General features: G+C 37.2%; 3 protein-coding genes across 3 annotated transcripts; 1 reads left to right on the top strand and 2 right to left on the bottom strand.

Moving 5' to 3' along the window:
- Positions 1 to 1413: 1413 nt before the first annotated feature.
- Positions 1414 to 1848, top strand: LOC110679821 (glycine-rich protein 5-like). Its single transcript, XM_021855558.1, has one exon. It carries the CDS (start codon positions 1414 to 1416, stop codon positions 1846 to 1848), a length of 435 nt encoding a protein of 144 aa, XP_021711250.1.
- Positions 1849 to 8159: 6311 nt separating this feature from the next.
- LOC23687564 (glycine-rich protein 5) lies at positions 8160 to 9177 on the bottom strand. The gene has a single exon (XM_011494845.2). The coding sequence runs from the start codon at positions 9064 to 9066 to the stop codon at positions 8716 to 8718; it is 351 nt and encodes a 116-aa protein (XP_011493147.1). The 5' UTR covers positions 9067 to 9177; the 3' UTR covers positions 8160 to 8715.
- An 8036-nt stretch (positions 9178 to 17213) lies between these two features.
- Positions 17214 to 18352, bottom strand: LOC23687801 (glycine-rich cell wall structural protein 1.0). Its single transcript, XM_011494849.2, has 2 exons — positions 18191 to 18352; positions 17214 to 18126 (listed from the first exon to the last, which is right to left on the bottom strand). Exons 1-2 carry the CDS (start codon positions 18255 to 18257, stop codon positions 17516 to 17518), a joined length of 678 nt encoding a protein of 225 aa, XP_011493151.1. The 5' UTR covers positions 18258 to 18352; the 3' UTR covers positions 17214 to 17515.
- Between the last annotated feature and the right edge of the window lie 1465 nt (positions 18353 to 19817).

Below are 19817 nucleotides of genomic sequence, written 5' to 3'. Positions count from 1 at the left end.
TGGCGGCGTACAATTTTATTTTAATATTTTCAGTGGAAAAAAGTTACGGAAAACAATTTCCTGTACCATTTCTTAGTTGTCCTCTGTGACAGTTTCAAACCGCAATAAAAAAAGTTTTAGAATTAACTCGACGTAGACCTAAAAATAACTAAATTTAAACACCGTCAATTTTCTTATCAGGTGGGGCAAGTGAAAAGTTTATCATTAAAGATTAAATTTGAGTTTTCGTACTTAAGTAGCCATAAGTAAACATGGTTCGCAATTATCATAGAAAAACATAACGTGCTGATAATTCAAGAAACACTATACTCAAGCGTTAAAAGCTATTAGAAATCATGGAACTTCTCTACAAGATATTGCCAAACATTACAATATTAATATGTCTACTTCGGGCAGCCAATTAAAAGGAAGACGTTGACTGAAAAGTTGCAATATTAGAGAACACACGGAAATCTCGTGGAATGTCTATGTAAGCTAGTTCAAAACATAAAAATGGGGTATAAGTCTATCCACATAAAAAAGATTCTAAATACGTTATTGAAGGATTCCGTTTGATTTCTCCCGAAGAGTTATCCGACGTCCTATTCGACTTTCTCAAAAACAAATAATGAGCGGTGGAAATTCTACAGAGCAGAAATGCAATTGCTGTCCTATAATGTGAGAACTAACATTGGAAATGTTGCAGTTATAATGTTGTCGAATCATTTCAACTAACATAACTGAACAGAAGAAAATTCAAGTGAAAAAAATAACATTTTCTTTGTTTACATGTTACTTGTGTTATTGTTCATTGGGAAGCCTTAACAAATGTTAAAGCTAATAGAAATCGTGAATATAACTGTTTGTTTTTTGAAATTATTGTTCAAAACGGTAAACTTTTCACTTGCCCCACTTTTGGGGCAAGTGAAAAGTAAGGAGACATTTTTCAAAAACTTTTTCTATATTTTTTTCTTCAATTTTTCATAAAAATGAATTTCAGCATGCTGCTTATATTTGGTGGGAGTCAAGATAAAAAATATACACGACCTCATTTGTTTCAATTTTAAGTCTCTAGAATTTTAAGAATCTCAACTATGCGAATTCGATTACCCACTTGCCCCACGGTACCTTAAACAAAATAACGTTTATAGTGGTCGATAGGAAATTTGTTATGACCCGAGAAGAATGATAAGTTTAAAACTACCTCTAATTCCCACAGGATTGGGAAACAGCCCGAATGGACTTCCAATATTTGTAAAACAGTTTCACTGATAACACCATTAATACGGGATGGAAATTCCAAACTGCCTCCGTGCAATCGAGAGTTATGGTATAAAACACTTGCTTTTGAGATGGTTGAAATCAAAATCAATCGTAGCACTGTTCATTGAACATTAATTGAGTAAAAGTCTAAGAAATCAAATCAATAGAAAAATGAAATCGTTCGTTGTGTTCGCTGTCATCGCTACTGCTATTGCTGCCGTAAGCTGTGCCCCACAGTTTGGATTCGGATCGTCCGGAGCAGGAGCCAATGCCGCATCGCAGGGAATGGGAATGGGAGGAGGATTCCCCGGTATGGGCGGCGGAATGAGTTCCTCGAACGCGAACGCTGGTGCTCAAGGTGTCGGAATGGGCGGCGGATTTCCCGGAATGGGTGGCGGCATGGGAGCTTCATCTGCCAATGCTGGTGCTGTTTCTCAAGGTTTCGGAATGGGTGGATTCCCCGGTATGGGAGGTGGCATGAGTGCATCGAACGCGAACGCCGGAGCACAAGGAATGGGCATGGGAGGACCTTTCGGAGGTATGGGCATGGGAGGATCGGCGGCCAATGCAGGTTCCCAAGGCATGGGCCAGGGATTCGGAAGATAAACCGTGGCCTGTTAGTGTAGGTATCCACTGAGTGTTCAAAATATTATATTTTTATTTATTCAATAGGAAAATAAAAAAAGGTACAATTAATTTATATACAAGAAATTTATTATTCAAAAATTGAATTGTAGTTTGTTCAAAGTGTAATTGATGACAACTTCCATTTAAATGCAATGGTACCATTTTAGTTTAATCTTATGAAGTACCTACTTGATATTATTGACAATAAAAAAATGAAGGTTTTACAGTACTCTAGTGATCCTTTATATGAGAGATAAGCGGAAATAAAATGGAATGATTTGTGCAACAGTCCAGCAGTGCTAAGTTTGCTCGGCGTCGAGAATAATATTGTAACACGGACATGACTTCCTCATTGCTTAAGAGTGTATTTTGTTTCATTATAGATCTTTGAGCTACATTTCTAAACTAATAAACAGCATAAAACATTAACAACTAAATATCGCATTGAGAAAAATTCTACAAAAGGAAAATATTTCATATATTTTACTCTATGAAAAACAACTTTCACTGAAATAATTTCAAGTGGATTACATTACTCTTCAAGAAAAATTCAAAACAAACATAACGCCTGTTAATTTGGCTCACACTTTGACAGCTCTCGCTGCTCGATTGACTTACACTTTGACAGAAATGTCAGCTTCCGCGTATAATATAAGAATCACTACAGTACTCTTAAAAATATGAATATTTCGTTTTTTTTCTGATTTTCCGTGTGACTTACGGAAAAACTGTTTTAAGTTGTCATCCATAAATGACGTAGGGTTTTAGAGGGGAGAGTCATATTTACGAGTTTGTGACGGTGTGGGACGAGGGGAGGGAGTGGTCCTTAACTAATGAACGTAGCATATTGAATTGATACCTATTTATGAGAATAGTAGCGTTCAAAACTTCAATTTTGATCATTTTTTTTGTGAATCAACCAGGTTTTGTGAGATAAAAAAAATCGAGTGAATTATATAATTATATAAATTATATTAATTATATTATATTAATTCTATTAATTATAGAAATCAGATCATAGTCTGAGAAGTCTCCCTTCAATACAATACAGAAATCGCGTAACTAGAAACAAGTAAAAGGTGTCATAATGTAGAATGAAGAAAACCGCTTGAAATAGGTAGGACATATGACATATGAATTAAATTGCTTAGGCGGGCGGTCTTACCCCGTCTTCCCCTAAACCTAAAATACATGTAAAAATGTGTATTTTCAAGTGACAAAATTTCGAATGCAACGGAATCCCCTAATGTTATGTACTATAGCTTTTTGCTGTCAGCCCAATGGTGTCTAGCCTTTTGGCCGAATGTCGTTTGGCCGAACGCCATTTGACCGAATGTCATCCGGCCGAACGGGTCGTTTGGCCGAATGCCGTTTCGTCGCATTACAAGTCAAATTGCTACAACGCTGATGTGTATGATTCATAAGTGCGGCCCAATAACTGATCAGCTAATTATTTTGTTGATTTTTATGATAGGATGGGACGTCATGTTTGTTACTATATAAAAGCCATAAAAACATGATAAAATCGACCCGGTAATTTAGAATGAAGTTATGAACTCCCCACATCGCGTTAAGACTCAAAGCCAGTGTTCATCAACCTAACTGACTAGGCGGGCCACTCCAATGCATTCAAATCATGATACGGGCCTCAAGTTATGTGAGGATATATTTTAACGACTTTTTTTTTTAAAGAATGATGATGATTTTTCAAAGAATGAGGATGATTAATGAATTTAAATGATTCTTAGAAGTTGAGAGATGTTTTAAATTTATCAACCAAGTCATAACTTAAAAACTGATACACTTTTGAGAAATGTTTGAGGTTTCCTTCATCACAATGACATATTTTAAGGCCATAAAAGAAATTACGAAGCTTGTAGCCTGCTTCCTTTTTGGAAAATTTGCAAGATTTGATGTACCTTGAAATGTTAGAAAGAGTTCGAACTATTTCTGAGCTGATGAATATAGTTGATACCTCATTAATTCCTGATAAATTGAATGTGATTGTTGGACATGTAAAAAAGCAAACTAATTGGACAAGATTTTAATAAGAGAACGGAATCTCTTAACAAAAAAGAAAATACACAAGATCGGGCTTTTCTGGACCATTACATTTGTGAGTAAGTTTCGATTTTGTGCTTTTTTATGCTTCATTTTCAAATTATTCATGTCACATTGAGATGCCTCATATTGCGAATCATCTTCCTGTGTATTAATGTCGGAAAAGCAAAATAAATGAACAAAGGAGAAGTTTTATTTTCAGAATTTGTTGAATTACACATGATGTGTAGTTGAGAAGAGCTCAGCTCCTGCGGGCTGCAGTTTGGTGACCACTGCTCTAAGCTGATGACACATTCCACGCACATCTACGCCAAGATATCAAAAAATCAAACTCTGAAATATTTTCAAAGCTATGCAGAACATGAAAGACAATATGTTTAATTGTATAAAAAACATAAATTTGATTGAAAATACAGTGAAAAACATACCTGAAAAGTTATATGAAGTTTATATAATTTATTGGTGAGAAATTGAGACATTAAACAACTTTTTTATAAAAGCCCTGCATCATAGTTTATCAAGTGTAATATGATTGTCTTATCCGTTAACTAGAAGGGTATTAAATGACATTGGTATGTGCAGGTTCAATTTTTTCAAACGAATTATTGGTTCTTTGAAAACGTTTTTTTTCAAATAGTCACATTATTATGGTGTCGCGTTACGAAAATTGCCTTATTTTTGACATTGTAAAATAAATACTTCCTATAGAACTCTTATATTTTGGATTCTCTTCCTACTCGTCAAGATACGTGTTTCCACAAAAAAAGATCTAAAATCGGACTATTTTTCAAAAAGTTACACTAGGTGCAAAGTTTTGGTGTCGCGTTACGTTAATTTTACCGGTAAATTTTCAGGATGAAACTACAAATTTCAAAATGCTCGTTCTCAGCAATGCTACAACCGATTTTCGAAATTTTTGATTTTTAGTAGATGGAAATAGTTATACTAGCTTTCAGCGTTGGTGCCACCCCACTAAAACCCTCCCCGTTTTTGTAAAATGTGGGTATGTCTGTTTTCTCTTGTTTTTCACTCAAATCTGATCAAGTAGCTCTGGTTTTTAATGAACTCGTTGACTAGTGACCCAAATCTTATCAAACAGATGCCGTTTAGTGCAGGAATAGTCTTTTACATGGTGTGGAATACTTGGCTTCGATGGTAAACAACGTGGTTTTTCAACGGATAATCCGGAATATCCGTAAGAAAGGTCAATTCATAAAAATAATCCTAGACAGTTTTTTTTTTGCAAACTCATCAGAACTCCTTATTATAAAACGCAATAGATTATTTGAACTTAGGTGGTCACAATAATGGCCTCTGGAAGATCCGGAACATCCGTAAAAATGATCATTTCGTAAAAATCATCCTAGATCACTGCGCTTTTTTTCAAAACATATCAGAAATCAATTACTAAACATAACGGATGATTGGGATTGTTCTTGGATATAGGTGGCCACTATAAAGCTCTTAAGAGGATCTGGAGCAACCGTAAAAAAATGGTCATCCCGTAAAAATCATCTTAGTTTAGTTTAGTCAACACGTAGTTTCACATATCTATGTTGACATACATCCTTTACGTTGTATAATAATGAATTTGATTAATTTTGCAATAAACTTCGGTGATCAAGGTGGTCTTTAATTTCAATACAAATTATACTTCTTATTCTTCTTCCTGACGTTACGTCCTCACTGGGACAGAGCCTGCTTCTTAGTTAAGTGTTCTTATGAATACTTCCACAGTTATTAACTGAGAGCGTTCTTTGCCAAAGGTGCCATTTTCACATTCGTATATCGTGTGGCAGGTACGATTATACTCTATGCTCAGGGAAGTCAAGGAAATTTCCTTTACGAAAAGATCCTGGACCGACCGGAAATCGAACACAGACACCTTCAGCATGGCTTTGCTTTGTAGCCGTGGACTCAAACCACTCGGCTAAGAAAGGCCCCTAATTATACGTGTATTACAAATTTTATATGTTATTTTTATATTTTTTACGTGTTAAAAAACGCACAGTGGTCTTGGATGTTTTAACGACTTGTTTTGCGGATCTTCCAAAGGGAGTTGTAGTGGTCCATGGGCAGTCCTGATTGGATGATTCTATAAATTGATAATTTTCATTGACCGACACCTTTCTGATAAGATTTGGGTCGCTTCTTAAAACATGATCCTCAAAATACTACATGGCTACGTTGAAATTTTATTGGCCCAATATCTGGTTCAATTACAACCTTGTGCCACAAAATTCTGTACCCTTCAGACCACCATTAGTAAATCGTAAACACCTGCACACGCTATGTCTGAACCTGCAGATTATAAAAATCGAATGTACATCGGATATTTTCATCATCTTCAAAAAAGATTATAGGAACGGTTAAAAAATTTAACCAAAAAAAGTGCGATTACCCCACTGTACAGCAGCTCTACATATTTTTCGTCCCATCATTAGGAAGCTTTTATGGTTGTCTACAAATTTCTCAAACAATATTCTTAAAATTATTTATTGAATCTTTTTAATAATTTTACCCATTTATCAGATCCATTAACTCCACTGTGTTATTGAATTTCGGGTAGTTCAGACAACCTTACCGCCTGGTTGTCGACTTTGTCGAAAGCATACTTTAAAAAGTACATAGTTGAAAGGTTTACATAATTTTACTTAACAATCAAATGCAATCATTCTAACATGTATCAATGCTCAATATTATTAGCGCGGCCATCCGAAAGCACTGTACCGGAAACATTCTTAAAAAATCACCGAAATATCTAAATATTATTGCAAAGAATTTAGTCAAATTTATGTGGTGACCACAAGCGCCATCTTCGCTTTTACAAAGCACGACATTCTCAAAAGGTTTCACAGAAACATTAAATTAATTTTAACCAGTTTCGGATCAAATTACCCCACTGTGAGGCAGAATGTCGAATGTATTATACAAATGACAATACGAGATATACATTTTTTCTGAAACCTGAAAGCAACATTACCGATTTGATCAATAAAAATATAAAAATGCTTTTTGCGTAACGCGACACCATTTGCAGAACCCTGTTGGAAGATAAACGTAACGCGGCGCTCATAAAATGAAATCAATGATTTCTGCAATTATTCAATATCTCCTTCCAGTTTGAAGTCACACTCTGATTCTTATCAATACATAGAAGGATTGCCTAGAACAAACCCGGATTGTAAAAATTATAACAGAGCAGATATAGGCGATTATAGAGTGATGTTTAAAAAAGTGCATTTCAGCGATGATGTCGCGTTACGAAATGCAACTGCTTTTAGTTACTATAAATACAGTGTTATGTTTCAAAATAATTGTCACAACATCAAGTACATTTAATATGCAAGATATAAAACCTGTTTAATCACATGGTCACAGGGCATATTTCCGAGAACAGGCCTAATTTGATAATGAAAGTCGGTTCCTCGTGGTGACGCGTTACGCTGGAATGTGTCTGATGGTTGATTCGATTATGGGGTTTTAACGGTATGATAGTGTTTAAAGTTTGCTTAATGATTTAATAAAAATTGTTTTCCTTCTTTTAGGCTTTTCTATCGAGTTATACTGGTTACATTATTATTGGCAATAATTTAGCTTATTATTTAATTGGGAATTTTGCATTCTTCAAATCAGTTCTTTCTGGTTGTGCTGGAAAAACGATTATATGCATTACGTTTGCTTGAATTTTCATAAGAGATTTTTTCTTCTTTTGATCATAGGCTGTTCTTTCAAAAGAAAAGTATCGTAATCCGGGAGCAAATTGATCATTATTTCAAAACTTTTTGTCATGGCATCCTTTGGAAGTCGAATTTATTTTGGTAAAAGTTTAATGTGAAAAATTGAAAATGACACATTGGGGCGAAATTGAAAGCATATTACAGAATATAAAATTTCCCTATCTACTAAATTCGGGTCTCCTAAATCTGAAAATCATGTAAACATTTTACAACTCATGTATATCATCACTTTATTGCAATATTAAACTTAAATCTTTTAGTTACTGTCAAATGCTGACTACAAACGCAATGCGGAAACCTCTGCTGGTGACTATTACCGCTAGTAGACATGTGAATAATTGCTTACATTTAGGATGTTCTACTTTCAGCACTGACTGTTTCTCTAACGAACACTGAAGAGCTAATTCCTTGTTTATGAATAAGTTTATTGAAATTCAGCTTTGAAATTTATAACAAATGTATGCTAGCTGTAGTTCACTTATGTTTTCAATATCGGCCAAACGGCATTGGGCCGAATGACCCTTTCGGGCAAATGACGTTCGGCCAAACGACATTCGGCCAAATGACCCGAAACCCTCTTGCCCCACAGTGCTCTAATAAGTTAAGGCTGTTTATAATTGTTCCCAGACATTTAAATGTTGTTGAGCTTTTTGATCAGATTTGAAAAAGTTGTTAAATGACACTTCATCTGTGGAAAGTTGTTTTTAATGATTTATCACATTGCCAACCATGAAGTAGATATGGTGGCTCGGCAGCCATCCCAACTTTCCCCCGATCTCACTTTATTTCGACCATGGTCCAGATAAATATTAAAATGATCAGCTTCTGTTCAAGTCACGGTCTACTCATAGTTAGTTAAAATACATTTAAGGGTGTTTTCCGAACTATTTGTCATCCTGTATTCACGTAAGATTTAAACTACACTGTTATATTCAGTTTCAATAAATATCCTTTATAAAATCATCGCACCTTCAAACATAACTAAGTTCTATCATATTACACAGCTTAAATACCAGTAAATTCAGCTAATCGCCAGTTAATTTATTTATCCGCCGAATCCTTGTCCCATGCTTTGGGCTCCAGCGTTGGCCATAGATCCACTGAGGCCACCGAACGGTCCTCCCTGGCCAAAACTTTGCGCACCAGCGTTGGCAGCCGAGGCACTCATGCCCATGCCTCCCGGGAACGGTCCGTGACCCATCGAGTGGGATTGTGCTCCGGCGTGAGCAGCTGATCCAGACATTCCCATTCCATGGCCATGGGGCATAAATCCAGTGCCCATTCCCATACCTTGAGACGCAGCTTGGGCACCTGCTCCGGAAGCTCCGAACTGTGGAGCACAGCTAACCATGGCAATAGCACTTGCTAGCAGGACGAATACGGACAACGAGTTCATGATCTCGGATGGATGCTGAGGGTTTAGTGTAACAGAAAATTCGACGCGGGATGCGCTTTAGTAATGTAAAACTGAATGAGATGCAATTGACTGACTCTTGTTGCAATCCCGACAATCTTTTATACTTGATCAGCTGCAGCTGACTCAGAGTATTGGTGCAATAGTATATGTTGGGGAATCCATTTCTTCGACGTTTGCAATTCATGTAAGAGGTTTTCCAAAAGAGCATATGTTGATAGTTAGGTGATAACGACTGAATGATTAGAGAACGTGAATAATTTGCACTATAGATTGTAATACATGCTGGTTTCTGGTAATTAATTTGCTTGTCAAAAATTCCTATAGGGGCTATAAACCAATCAGCGCCACAAGCACTGACAAACTGACTAAACTCATATAAAAAATAAAGACAAAGATAATCGTCAGTTAAACATGATTACACTATACATGATGAAAGTATATGTCTATTCTGTATAATTTTGGTGCATGTCGATCTACTCTAGTACCAGTGCACACTGGCCCAGGAACATAATTTAGCCAACCTCTAGCTCATGCCTGCCCAACCTTTTTTAAACCGCGGGCCAAATCGCAAGAATAAGTTTGTGTCGCGGGCCACATTTTTAAACGCACAAATATTCCTATGTGATCTGACGAAAGTTAGTAAATGAAGTTCATAAACCCCGAGTCCCAGAAGTGTGCTAAAATTCCGACCAAGCTTTTACGAAATTTTTGAACAAAATGTCCAAGATTTTACAACTTTCGTGCCTTGGTTTCCTTCAGAATCTTACTCAATAATCATTTTGAAATGCTATCTATAAATATTTGAAAATGCCTAAAATTATTTCAAAATTAACCTGCTCATAATTTTATTATAAATTCGTTTAGTTTTCTGGCAAAACATGTTACATAACGTTATGTTGCAATCTTGCCCAGGATTTTACAAACCTATGTATTAAATTCTTTGAAAATTCTGGTTATGGAATCCTGGTAAACATTCTGTGAGAATCCTGTCAATTTTATCCGTGAAAGTCGTGTCCAGAATTCTTAAAAAATCCTGTTCAAGATTTTGAAAAAAATCCTGCCTTTCTTATAATCCCGTCAAGGATCAAATGTTTAAGGACAAATGAATGAATGTCGAAAGAAGCCATGGTAGAAACATTGTTTAACACTCATAATTTTAGATTTAGAATTTGAATAAATTTAGTATCTAAGAAGGTTTATAAACAAAACAATATAAATAATTACTATACCAAAATATTAGGATGAAACTAAATTGAAAATTAATTAGGTTTAGTATGTTCTAATTTCGGGTTGGTAGAATATTCAACGGGCCAACGGGAAGAATCTTCGAACCTTCCGCGGGCCGCACAAAATGAGGTCGCGGGCCGAATGCGGCCCGCGGGCCGAATGCGGCCCGCGGGCCGTACGTTGGGCAGCCCTGCTCTAGCTAGTACTTTAGGGATGCATTTTATCGGGTTGGTATCTGAGGAGACTTACTTTGGATTTATTTGTTCTTTATTTTGATGATAGAAGTTAGTGGAAATTTCACCGTATAGGTGGCGCTGCGATGTAAACTCTTTTATTTTGCGTTCAAGAGCTTTCATGGGGCCCATATAGCCGTAGCGGTTATCGCGAAGCTATTCAGCATGACCAAGCTGAGGGTCGTGGGTTCGATTCCCACCGGTCGAGTATCTTTTCGGGTTGGAAATTTTGTCGACTTCCCAGGGCATAGAGTATCTTCGTACCTGCCGTACGAAATACACATGCAAAAATGGTCATTCGGCAAAGAAAACTCTCAGTCAATAACTGTGGAAGTGCTCATAAGAACACTAAGCTTAGTAGCAGGCTCTGTCCCAGTTGGGACGTAACGTCAGAAAGAAGAAGAAGCTTCCGTGTTTTCGGCAAAGTTTTAGAACGTTTAAAATTACGACAAGAGTTCTAGGACTTTAAATAAATCGTCGTTCTAGGACTTTAAATAATCGTCGTGGTGATACTACACCTTGGGCCAAGATTTTTACAGCAAACTTAAACCAGAATAATGAAAACAATGTGGTAAGCTTCAGGAAATCGGATTGTGCGATATCTGCCAGAAAACCATTCGCCAGAAAACTATTCGCCAGAATGACATCTGCCAGAAAACCATTCGCCAGAATGTACCATTTACCAGAAAACCATTTGCCAGAATGTACCATTCGCCAGACAGTACCATTCCCCAGAATTATTTTTATTGTCGATTTTGATCAATTAATGCATGGTGAAATATCTCGGAATCCAAAGATGGCCGTCACAATATTCGAATTGTGCCTTTTTCACATCTTCAAGAGCACTAAATTGTACTAATAGTATTTTAATAATCTCGTTCTTCTCATTTTCAGCTTTCTACTAGTGCACAGAGCAGAGACAATATAACAATGTTATTCTACATCTCTTGCGAGATTTTTGCCTATAAGGTTTTAATACAATATTCTAAGCTGTTTTACCTAGTTTTAACTTCGAGAAAATGCATTTCCTTTCACCGCGATCTGTTCTTCATCAGAATATTGTATTGTACATAATTTCTCGATAATTTTTGCTTTTCAATTGACAGTTTATTGGGATTGTGCTACTTTCTACCAAATATCGATATCCCGAATGTCGTTTCGCCAAACACCAGTTCCGCAAATGCCCTGAATATCCCGTTTGCTTAAGTGGCCTATTTTCTCGAAAATGTTATGGCACTCATAATTATCATAACTTATTGTATATTTCAGGGTGCTAAACGGTTCATATGATATGCATCCTTCTTTTTTGATCAGCGGTTCTTTAAAGTTTCTCCAAACTCAGCATTCTTTCTAGTTCACCACTCTGTCTCTGAAGATTGTTTCTTCATATTGAACTGGATCTATTTTGGGGCCGCCCATAAACCACGTGGTCGTTCAAGGGGGTAGAAGGGGGTGGTTCTATCCTAATACCACATTCCATACAAATTTCGGGTCATTCGGGAGAATGGATTGCGGGGAAAAGTGTCATTCGTGTAACTGGCGTTCGTGGAAATGATATTCGAGGGAACAACATTCGGGTAATAATAGACCAAAAGGTTTTTAGTGATAATGGTCACCTAAATTTCGGTACACGAAAAAGTATTCAAAAAAGAATCATTGCCTATCGCTACTTGGTATGGTTTGGTGAAAATAAGAATTTTTCATTCTTCATATATAGGATGTTCTTATTAATTTTAAAATTGTTTTCAATTGTCTGAAAGCTCCTGAAAATTGTTATAGGAAATGTAACTTTGGTTTGCGAGTGGAGGCATTATTTACTTCATCGAACAGACGGCACAAGTAGTTTCAACGTATATCGAAAGCTTTTAAATTTCCAATGAACTAGCCCTTAAGAGGCAACACAACTTTGAAGAACAGCTTATGATGAAAAGAAGAGAAAACTACTTGTCAAATATTCCAAACCATAATTTCCTATAAAACTTAATAGTATAAAAAAAAACATTTAATTGAAACTGAAAAATTCAGAAAGAAAATCGTATGGAATTTACTAATTATAAAATAACATTATTTCATGCTATAACATTTGTATAACAAAAGTTGCAGCGTATATTGAAATCTCGTAATTATTCAATGAATTAGTCGATAAAAAGAATCAAAACTTTTAAGAACAGCCTATGCTGAAAAGAAGGGCGAATCTCTTGTGAAGTCTTCCAAACCATAATCTGATTTTACAGGGACAATATATTAAAAAACAACTTAGGGGAAGGGGTGGTAAAATGAACACGGTGCCTTTTATCGAGAAAAAAAAACAAATTTATATGAATTTTTATCACGCACGGACGATTTGAAGCATAAATCGGAGTGTTCGGGTTGATACGGAGGTCAATTGAAGTGAAAATATCAACGCAAACTAAGATTTTAGAAAACCACGTTTGAAAATTAGGACCGACGTAACTTTTAGCTTGGGTGTCTTGAGGTTTTTCAGTGAGGTAAATATCGTTGTGATATGATGTCAAATCTGATACCTTTAGAATTCTTTTTGAATGGGTTACAATCATTAATGGATATATTTTCGGTAACGAGATGAAAATTTTCAGAAATATATGTTTTGCTCACGTTTTTTGCACGATGTTCATTTTACCACCAACAGCTGTTCATTTTACCCACATAGTGCAGGTAAAATGAACATTTGCACCGTTTTTTGCTAGCGATAAAAATATGTAAAAATTTTGCTATTTTAGTCTGAATTCATGTTTCTGCTATAGATGACATCCCTAATTTTAATGATGTTCGATAGAATTTCACAAATTCCACGTTTTTCTATCAGAAACAAGATGATATCCTTAATGTGTTCATTTTACCGCCCCTCCCCCTACTTTATTATCCGTTATGCTGAATATAAAATCGTTACACAGTAAGCATACATTGTGGAGCAGCTTTTAATGAATGCAACTGTTATTCTATTGTATGTTTTCTGCTTTCTGTTTCATGGTCCCTCAGGATTAAGTGCAGTCTTTTCAATTCATATATATAAAGCTTCAAATGATGATGTTGGTCATTGAATGCTCGAAAAATCGATATTTTTTAACCATGAGGAAGCCATGTGTACCTAGTCCAACAATTAGAATACTAGAACCACAATCCCCAAAACGTATATTCGAAACTGGCTCACTAAGTCAACTAGTGTCCAAGAGACCCTGTATTTTTTTTTTTTTTTTTTTGAGTAAAAGTAAAAATAATCCCACAAAACGTTTTAACGCTCTGGCTCGATTATTTCTCCTAAAATTGCAAACTTGATCCATCTGAAGAAAAAAAAAATTAAAAAAGAAATCTAGGGGTTGGTCCATTTTGGGGAATGGTACATTCTGGCGAACGGTTTTCTGGCGAATGGTACTTTCTGGCAAATGGTTTTCTGGCATATGGTACTTTCTGGCGGATGTCATTCTGGCGAATAGTTTTCTGGCGAATGATTTTCTGGCAAATATCGCACAATCGGAAATCGTTATAAATAGTCACTGGATGGTCATGGATTAGTTTTTAGACTCTCATACTAGCCATGAGATGCATCGAAAAGGGCGGTCAAAGTCACCCCCTAGGCCTAATGTTACTCCGGTAACTTTTATCATCAATTTAAAGACCAAATATCGTAACAATACAAATATAGATATTTTCACAAACATACATTTTGAAAATACAATACGATATATTGTTCATATATTGTCTCGATTAGCAATTTGTGTATTGATGTACAATACAAAAACAATTCAACTAACTGTATTTCAATAAGAGGTGAAAAGTATAGAATTTGTATTTTGTATGGATTGTCCCTCAACTTACCGGATATTCGTGCCAACAGTAGCAAAATAATTTTAACTCCTATAGAAGTTAAGAAATTTATCATGGTTACATTCGTCGTCACAACTAATGTCAAGTGGCTTCTACAATGCTACTTATTTTTGCTTTTTGAATATTTTTCACCCAACATTTCTTGCTTTCTGAACTTGTTTTGTTCACTTCTTTTAGTCAAGCTACGCAAAAAAAAGCAACAGTTGTTTTACGCGAAAATGGGAATTTGGCCAAAATTGTAAGGAATAGAACCAATAAAAAACAATACAGTTTTCTGTTACAATACGTTATATTGTTTTTGAATTGTATATTCAAACAAGAATAATGTTGCTTCGACATTCAAATACAATACGCTGTATGGTATCCAATACGTTATATTGTACATTAATGGTTTATTCCATTCACTGAATGGTACGTTTTTATCCGGGTAACCCGATAAAATGCACTCCTGAAGCGCCAGAGGTTTTGTCTGGCTAAATTATGTTCCTGGCTCAGTGTGCATTGATCAATATTATGCGTGGCGCGAAAAATTCTCGCGCCGGCGATCTTAAAAAACGCAATCGTCGCAGTTACTTCAAATCATTTTGGTGTCTTTTGCGGGATTATGCCTAGGACAATCACGAATAATCGCGCAGAAGACAACAAAACGATTTTAAGTAGCTGCGATGATCTACAAGCATTTTAAGAAGTTTTAAAGATTGCCGTGGCGATAAATAATCTTGCAATGCACAGTAATAATTAAGAAAGCCTTTATTCCATTACCAATGATAATGGACTGTGGCTTGTAACCTTCACTGCTGCCAAAGGGATTGCAATCAGCAGAACCTACTTTGTACACAACTAAATGGCGATGCCTGCTCCCAAATATACCACGTTCTGAGTGATACCTAGACGACCTTTCTTAGATGTCATAGATCCGATGGCCTTTCGGGGCCCTAATATTATCTCTTTGTTGCAGAAATTCGGGCGTGGTTATCCACAAATCACAGCTCAATGCTTTTCAATATTCAACGCTTGTCGACGGATGTGTTACCGCCAGCAGCTAGATAAGCATTTGGAAAGAATCAACGTTTCTGGAGATGTCAACAGCCTACGGGACCCTAACCATGAAGCCACAACGGCGCGGGATGCGGTTGGCACTGGTCAACGACGAGGGTAAAGCGGTAGGTTCGATGAAGAATGCCAGAGAGTTGCTGAAGAGCTGAAGAAAAGCAAATCTACCGCATAAAGAAAATGCAGAACGAAGAAAGTGTAGTAGCTGAAGCTCAAGATAGCATGAATCTTAATGAATCCACCGACCATATTAAAGGGCCAACCGGCTGTTAGCGAGCTGAATAACAGTCAGGCTGCTGGGAAGGACGAGATCCCGGTCGAGCTTCACAAGCACGGAAGTGAGCAACTTTACCAATCGATCCACCGAGTACTTCTGAAGGTATGGGAGGACGAAGAAATGCCTACCGGTGGATGGCCCCATACATCCAATCTACATGAAGAGAGTGTGCTAATTACAGAGAAATTACCCTTGCTGAAATACTGCCGCGTATTCTGTTTAACAGACTAAGATCACTCTAGGAGTCCTTCGTCAGCGAATATCAAGCTGGCCTGTTCATGAGAGCTGCTCGACAACGGACCAAATGATCCTAGATAAATTCCGGGAGTATAACTTGCAGACTCACCATATGTTTATTGATTTCGAAGCGGCGTACAATTCAGTGAAAAAAATGAGCTTTGACAAATAATGTCTGAACATGGTTTTCCGGCGAAACTAATAAGATTGGTACGCTGGATGGTTTGAAATCAAATGTTCAGATTGCAGACGAGGTGTCAACCTCGTCTGTGACGTTAGACGGATTGAAGCAGATAGATACATTTTCGAATTTACTGTTCAATATTGCAATCGAGGGTGCTATTAAGAGATTTGGCCTGCAGAGAAACGGCACTATAATCGCACGGTCGCTCATGTTCCTTGGCTTTGCCGACGATATCGACCTTATTGGAATTGATCGCAGATTAGTGCAAGAGGCCTTCGTAATAATTTGTAAATGTAATAAATTGTAAATTGTAATCAGTGGGAGAGGCCTTCGTGCTTCTGAAAAGGAAGACAGCAAGAATAGGCCTAACCATCAATTCTACTAAAACGAAGTACATGGTAGAGATAGTGGTAGGCCTAGTGAAGTTGGTGCTGAGGTAGTGTTTGATGAGGATGTATTTGAAGTTGTTGAAGAGTTTGTTCACCTGGGAAAACTTGTGACATGTGACTTAAGTTCGGTGTTTTAGAGTGTAAAGCGCTGCTGACAATACTCGGTGGGAAACTAGACATTGTGTGCGCAGACACATGAATCACGAGTTGTATCGAGTGTATAGAAATGCGAATATTACTAAGCATGTAAAATACGGCAGACTTTGATGGGAACATGTTCCGACTTCAGACGGAGGAAAGAATTGCGAAAATAATATTTAGCAGGGAACCATGTAGAGGTCGGCGACTTCGTGGAAGACCACGAATACGATGACTGTATGCAATGGAAAAAGGCCCTGGCGACGGTTAATATTCTTAGAATCAGGCAACAGTAGTGCTAACGCATTATTTCAAAGATATCCTAAGGAGAGCTCCAGGTGGGCTATACATCTTTGCCCTAGAATAGAGATCTAGTCCAAAATTAGTAAATTTCAATACGAATGCATTTAAATTACTAAACTGCAAGATAATCTTTCAAACAAGATATTTCTGTACTATTCTAAGGGACTTGACGTAAGAGATAACAGTCTTCAATGTTCGAGCTGATGAAACTCAATAAATTCAAATAAAACATAATCGTATTGTTTGGTTTGAGTATTTTCGTTTTAATTTATTGTCTATGTCCATAAATATGCCGAGAATTACTGCGTCATCCACAACAAACAAACGGCTATCTTTCATTCATTCGATTGCTAAATTTGCATAATTCCCAGCAGCGGTCGATTTTGTTTGTTTGCCCGTAACGGTTCAATCCAGACTTGGATTATGTTTGAACTGTTTAGTATTCTCGCATCGTCAATCCATCTCAAGTTCCGATATTCGTTGACCTTGAACAGCTGTTATTAAGTACCATTTCCTCTGTTTGTACTGTGGGATTATCCGCTTAGTGCACGCCAATTTGGTGACCAGTGAACTGAGTACCCTGGGTGAAGGACTGGGCAGCAGCATTAGCAGCACTTCCGGCAAGTCCGCCTCCGTGTCCACCTTGAGTGAAGCTCTGGGTTCCGGCATTGGCAGCCGATCCACTCAAACCACCTCCTAATCCACCTTGGGTGAAGGACTGAGATCCGGCGTTAGCGGCAGATCCACTGAATCCACCAAATCCTGGGAAGCCTCCACCTTGTGTGAAAGATTGAGTACCAGCATTGGCAGCACTACCAGCTAGACCACCAAGTCCTCCTTGGGTGAAAGATTGAGTTCCGGCGTTAGCGGCGCTTCCGGACAGACCAGCTCCATGTCCTCCTCCCTGGGTAAAGGATTGGGTAGCGGCGTTTGCAGCAGAACCGCTCAGACCTCCAAATCCTCCGAAACCACCTCCCTGGGTAAATGATTGGGCACCGGCGTTGGCAGCTGATGCTCCAAACTGTCCAAATCCTGGGAAACCACCACCTTGGTTGAAGGACTGAGCTCCAGCGTTAGCAGCACTGCCCGAAGCATCAAAGCCAACATTGGCCGAACGGACTACTCGAACCGGGGCTTCCTCCAGGAAGATCACTATAATTTTACAAAACATTCATCAGTCAAATTGATCACAGATTAAAAATCTACACTCCATTACCATAGGGGGCACAACTGGCCACGGCCAGCATGGAGGCCAAAGCGGCAGCACACACGAAAGATTTCATTTTGACTACGGCACCAAACGGGACACTCCCTTCAGCGATATGAACCTTGAGAACTTTGGCTTGACAATGATACCGGACTAGAACTGGATACCAGTATTTATATACCTACCTGTTAAATTTCGTTTTACTACTCATGGCAGCGATCGTTTTGCGGCTCCGCGAGATCTGCCCGCTATTCCACCGCGCCACTCTCAGTTCATCACACGCGTCGTATCTCTCCGGGCAGAGCGGGCTAGGATGGACGCATCTTAAGTTTCGATACTTATCTTCACCGGCGTGTGCACGGTGGGGAATATGGGGAGACAACAATGCACAATGGTCCAGATAGCAAGTTTAAGCGGACATGAACTTTTCGACGTCATTTTGTGGTTTTAGAGTATAGGTTGCTTCCCAGAAGTGTCTCAAAATTAGTTGTACTACAATTCGTACGAAAGGGATTTTTTCTCTGCACTAATCGCAATAGTGTCCTATACGCCAACTTTTTTATGTTAATAGATAGCAAGTTGGTTAGTTCAGCAAAGTTGTAGCATATTTTAATACAAAAAACTTTGTAGAACAAACTTTTTCTCTATCTCTTATACTTTCTGAGATAATTGACTTTATATATGAAAAAAAATGAAGAAAATCATTTTTTCACTCATAAGTCATTTATTTACAAATTTTAGCAGCCTACTATGTTCTACAAAGTTTTTGGTACTGCTATATTCTACAACTTTGGTGAATATACCACAGTTGTATTTCTTCTCGTTTTCTTATTGTCTTCTTCTTCTTCTTCTTGACGTAACGTCCCAAAGAAGATTTTAATTTAAAATCATGCCGTATTAAAAGTCATAAATGGTAATATGTTGCAAGAGTTGAGAGGCATTCAATTTATTTATCTTGAGTCTTTGATTTATGTATAGCAGTAATTATTACAGTAGTTAAAGTCGTATTGAAATCAGTCATAGTAACCATGTCAAAAAAATACAATTGCGATTGCTACTCACATCAGATCCATCAGTGATTTCACTGACATATCGTCGAATCGCACAGAAGCATTCGGAATTGCACGAAAAAGCGCAAGAATTATTGAAAAAGTTTTGAAAATTATGCTTTTTAACAAATATAGTACACTCTACAAAATCAAACAGGTGTTGATTATTTCATGCTGAATCGCGGCGGCCATGACTTTTGTGTGTTTTATAAAAAAGATGACTATAGTTATAATTAATGTGTTTTAATTGCAAATCACCCGTCATTGAAAATAGTCTTAAAAATATATATAAACATAATATATTCACCAAATTTCACTCAAATACTCTTTAAGGGGTGTAGAGCCACGGTGTGACAGGTAGGTTCATTTTCAAGTGCATCTTTGCGAGTTATTTGGCCTGTAATACGGTATGATTTTAAATTAATATCTCCTACAATAAGAAAACCAGAAGAAACACAACTGTGGTATATTCACCAAAGTTGTAGAATATAATAGTACCAAAAACTTTGAAGAACATAGTAGGCTGCTTAAATTTGGAAATAAATGACTTATGAGTGGAAAAATGATTTTCTTCATTTTTTTATATA

This window comes from Aedes aegypti, chromosome 3, assembly GCF_002204515.2.
Source record: "Aedes aegypti strain LVP_AGWG chromosome 3, AaegL5.0 Primary Assembly, whole genome shotgun sequence".
Classification (NCBI taxonomy): domain Eukaryota; kingdom Metazoa; phylum Arthropoda; class Insecta; order Diptera; family Culicidae; genus Aedes; species Aedes aegypti.
This window is presented reverse-complemented; position numbering and strand designations above follow the sequence as displayed.

Bases quoted from the DNA above. Each gene is read 5' to 3' on its own strand.
- LOC110679821 (XM_021855558.1), top strand. From the start codon at position 1,414: ATGAAATCGTTCGTTGTGTTCGCTGTCATCGCTACTGCTATTGCTGCC.
- LOC23687564 (XM_011494845.2), bottom strand. From the start codon at position 9,066: ATGAACTCGTTGTCCGTATTCGTCCTGCTAGCAAGTGCTATTGCCATG.
- LOC23687801 (XM_011494849.2), bottom strand. From the start codon at position 18,257: ATGAAATCTTTCGTGTGTGCTGCCGCTTTGGCCTCCATGCTGGCCGTG. The intron at 18,127-18,190 runs GTAATGGAGTGT...GTAAAATTATAG, and splicing joins GGCCAGTTGTGCCCCCTATG to TGATCTTCCTGGAGGAAGCC.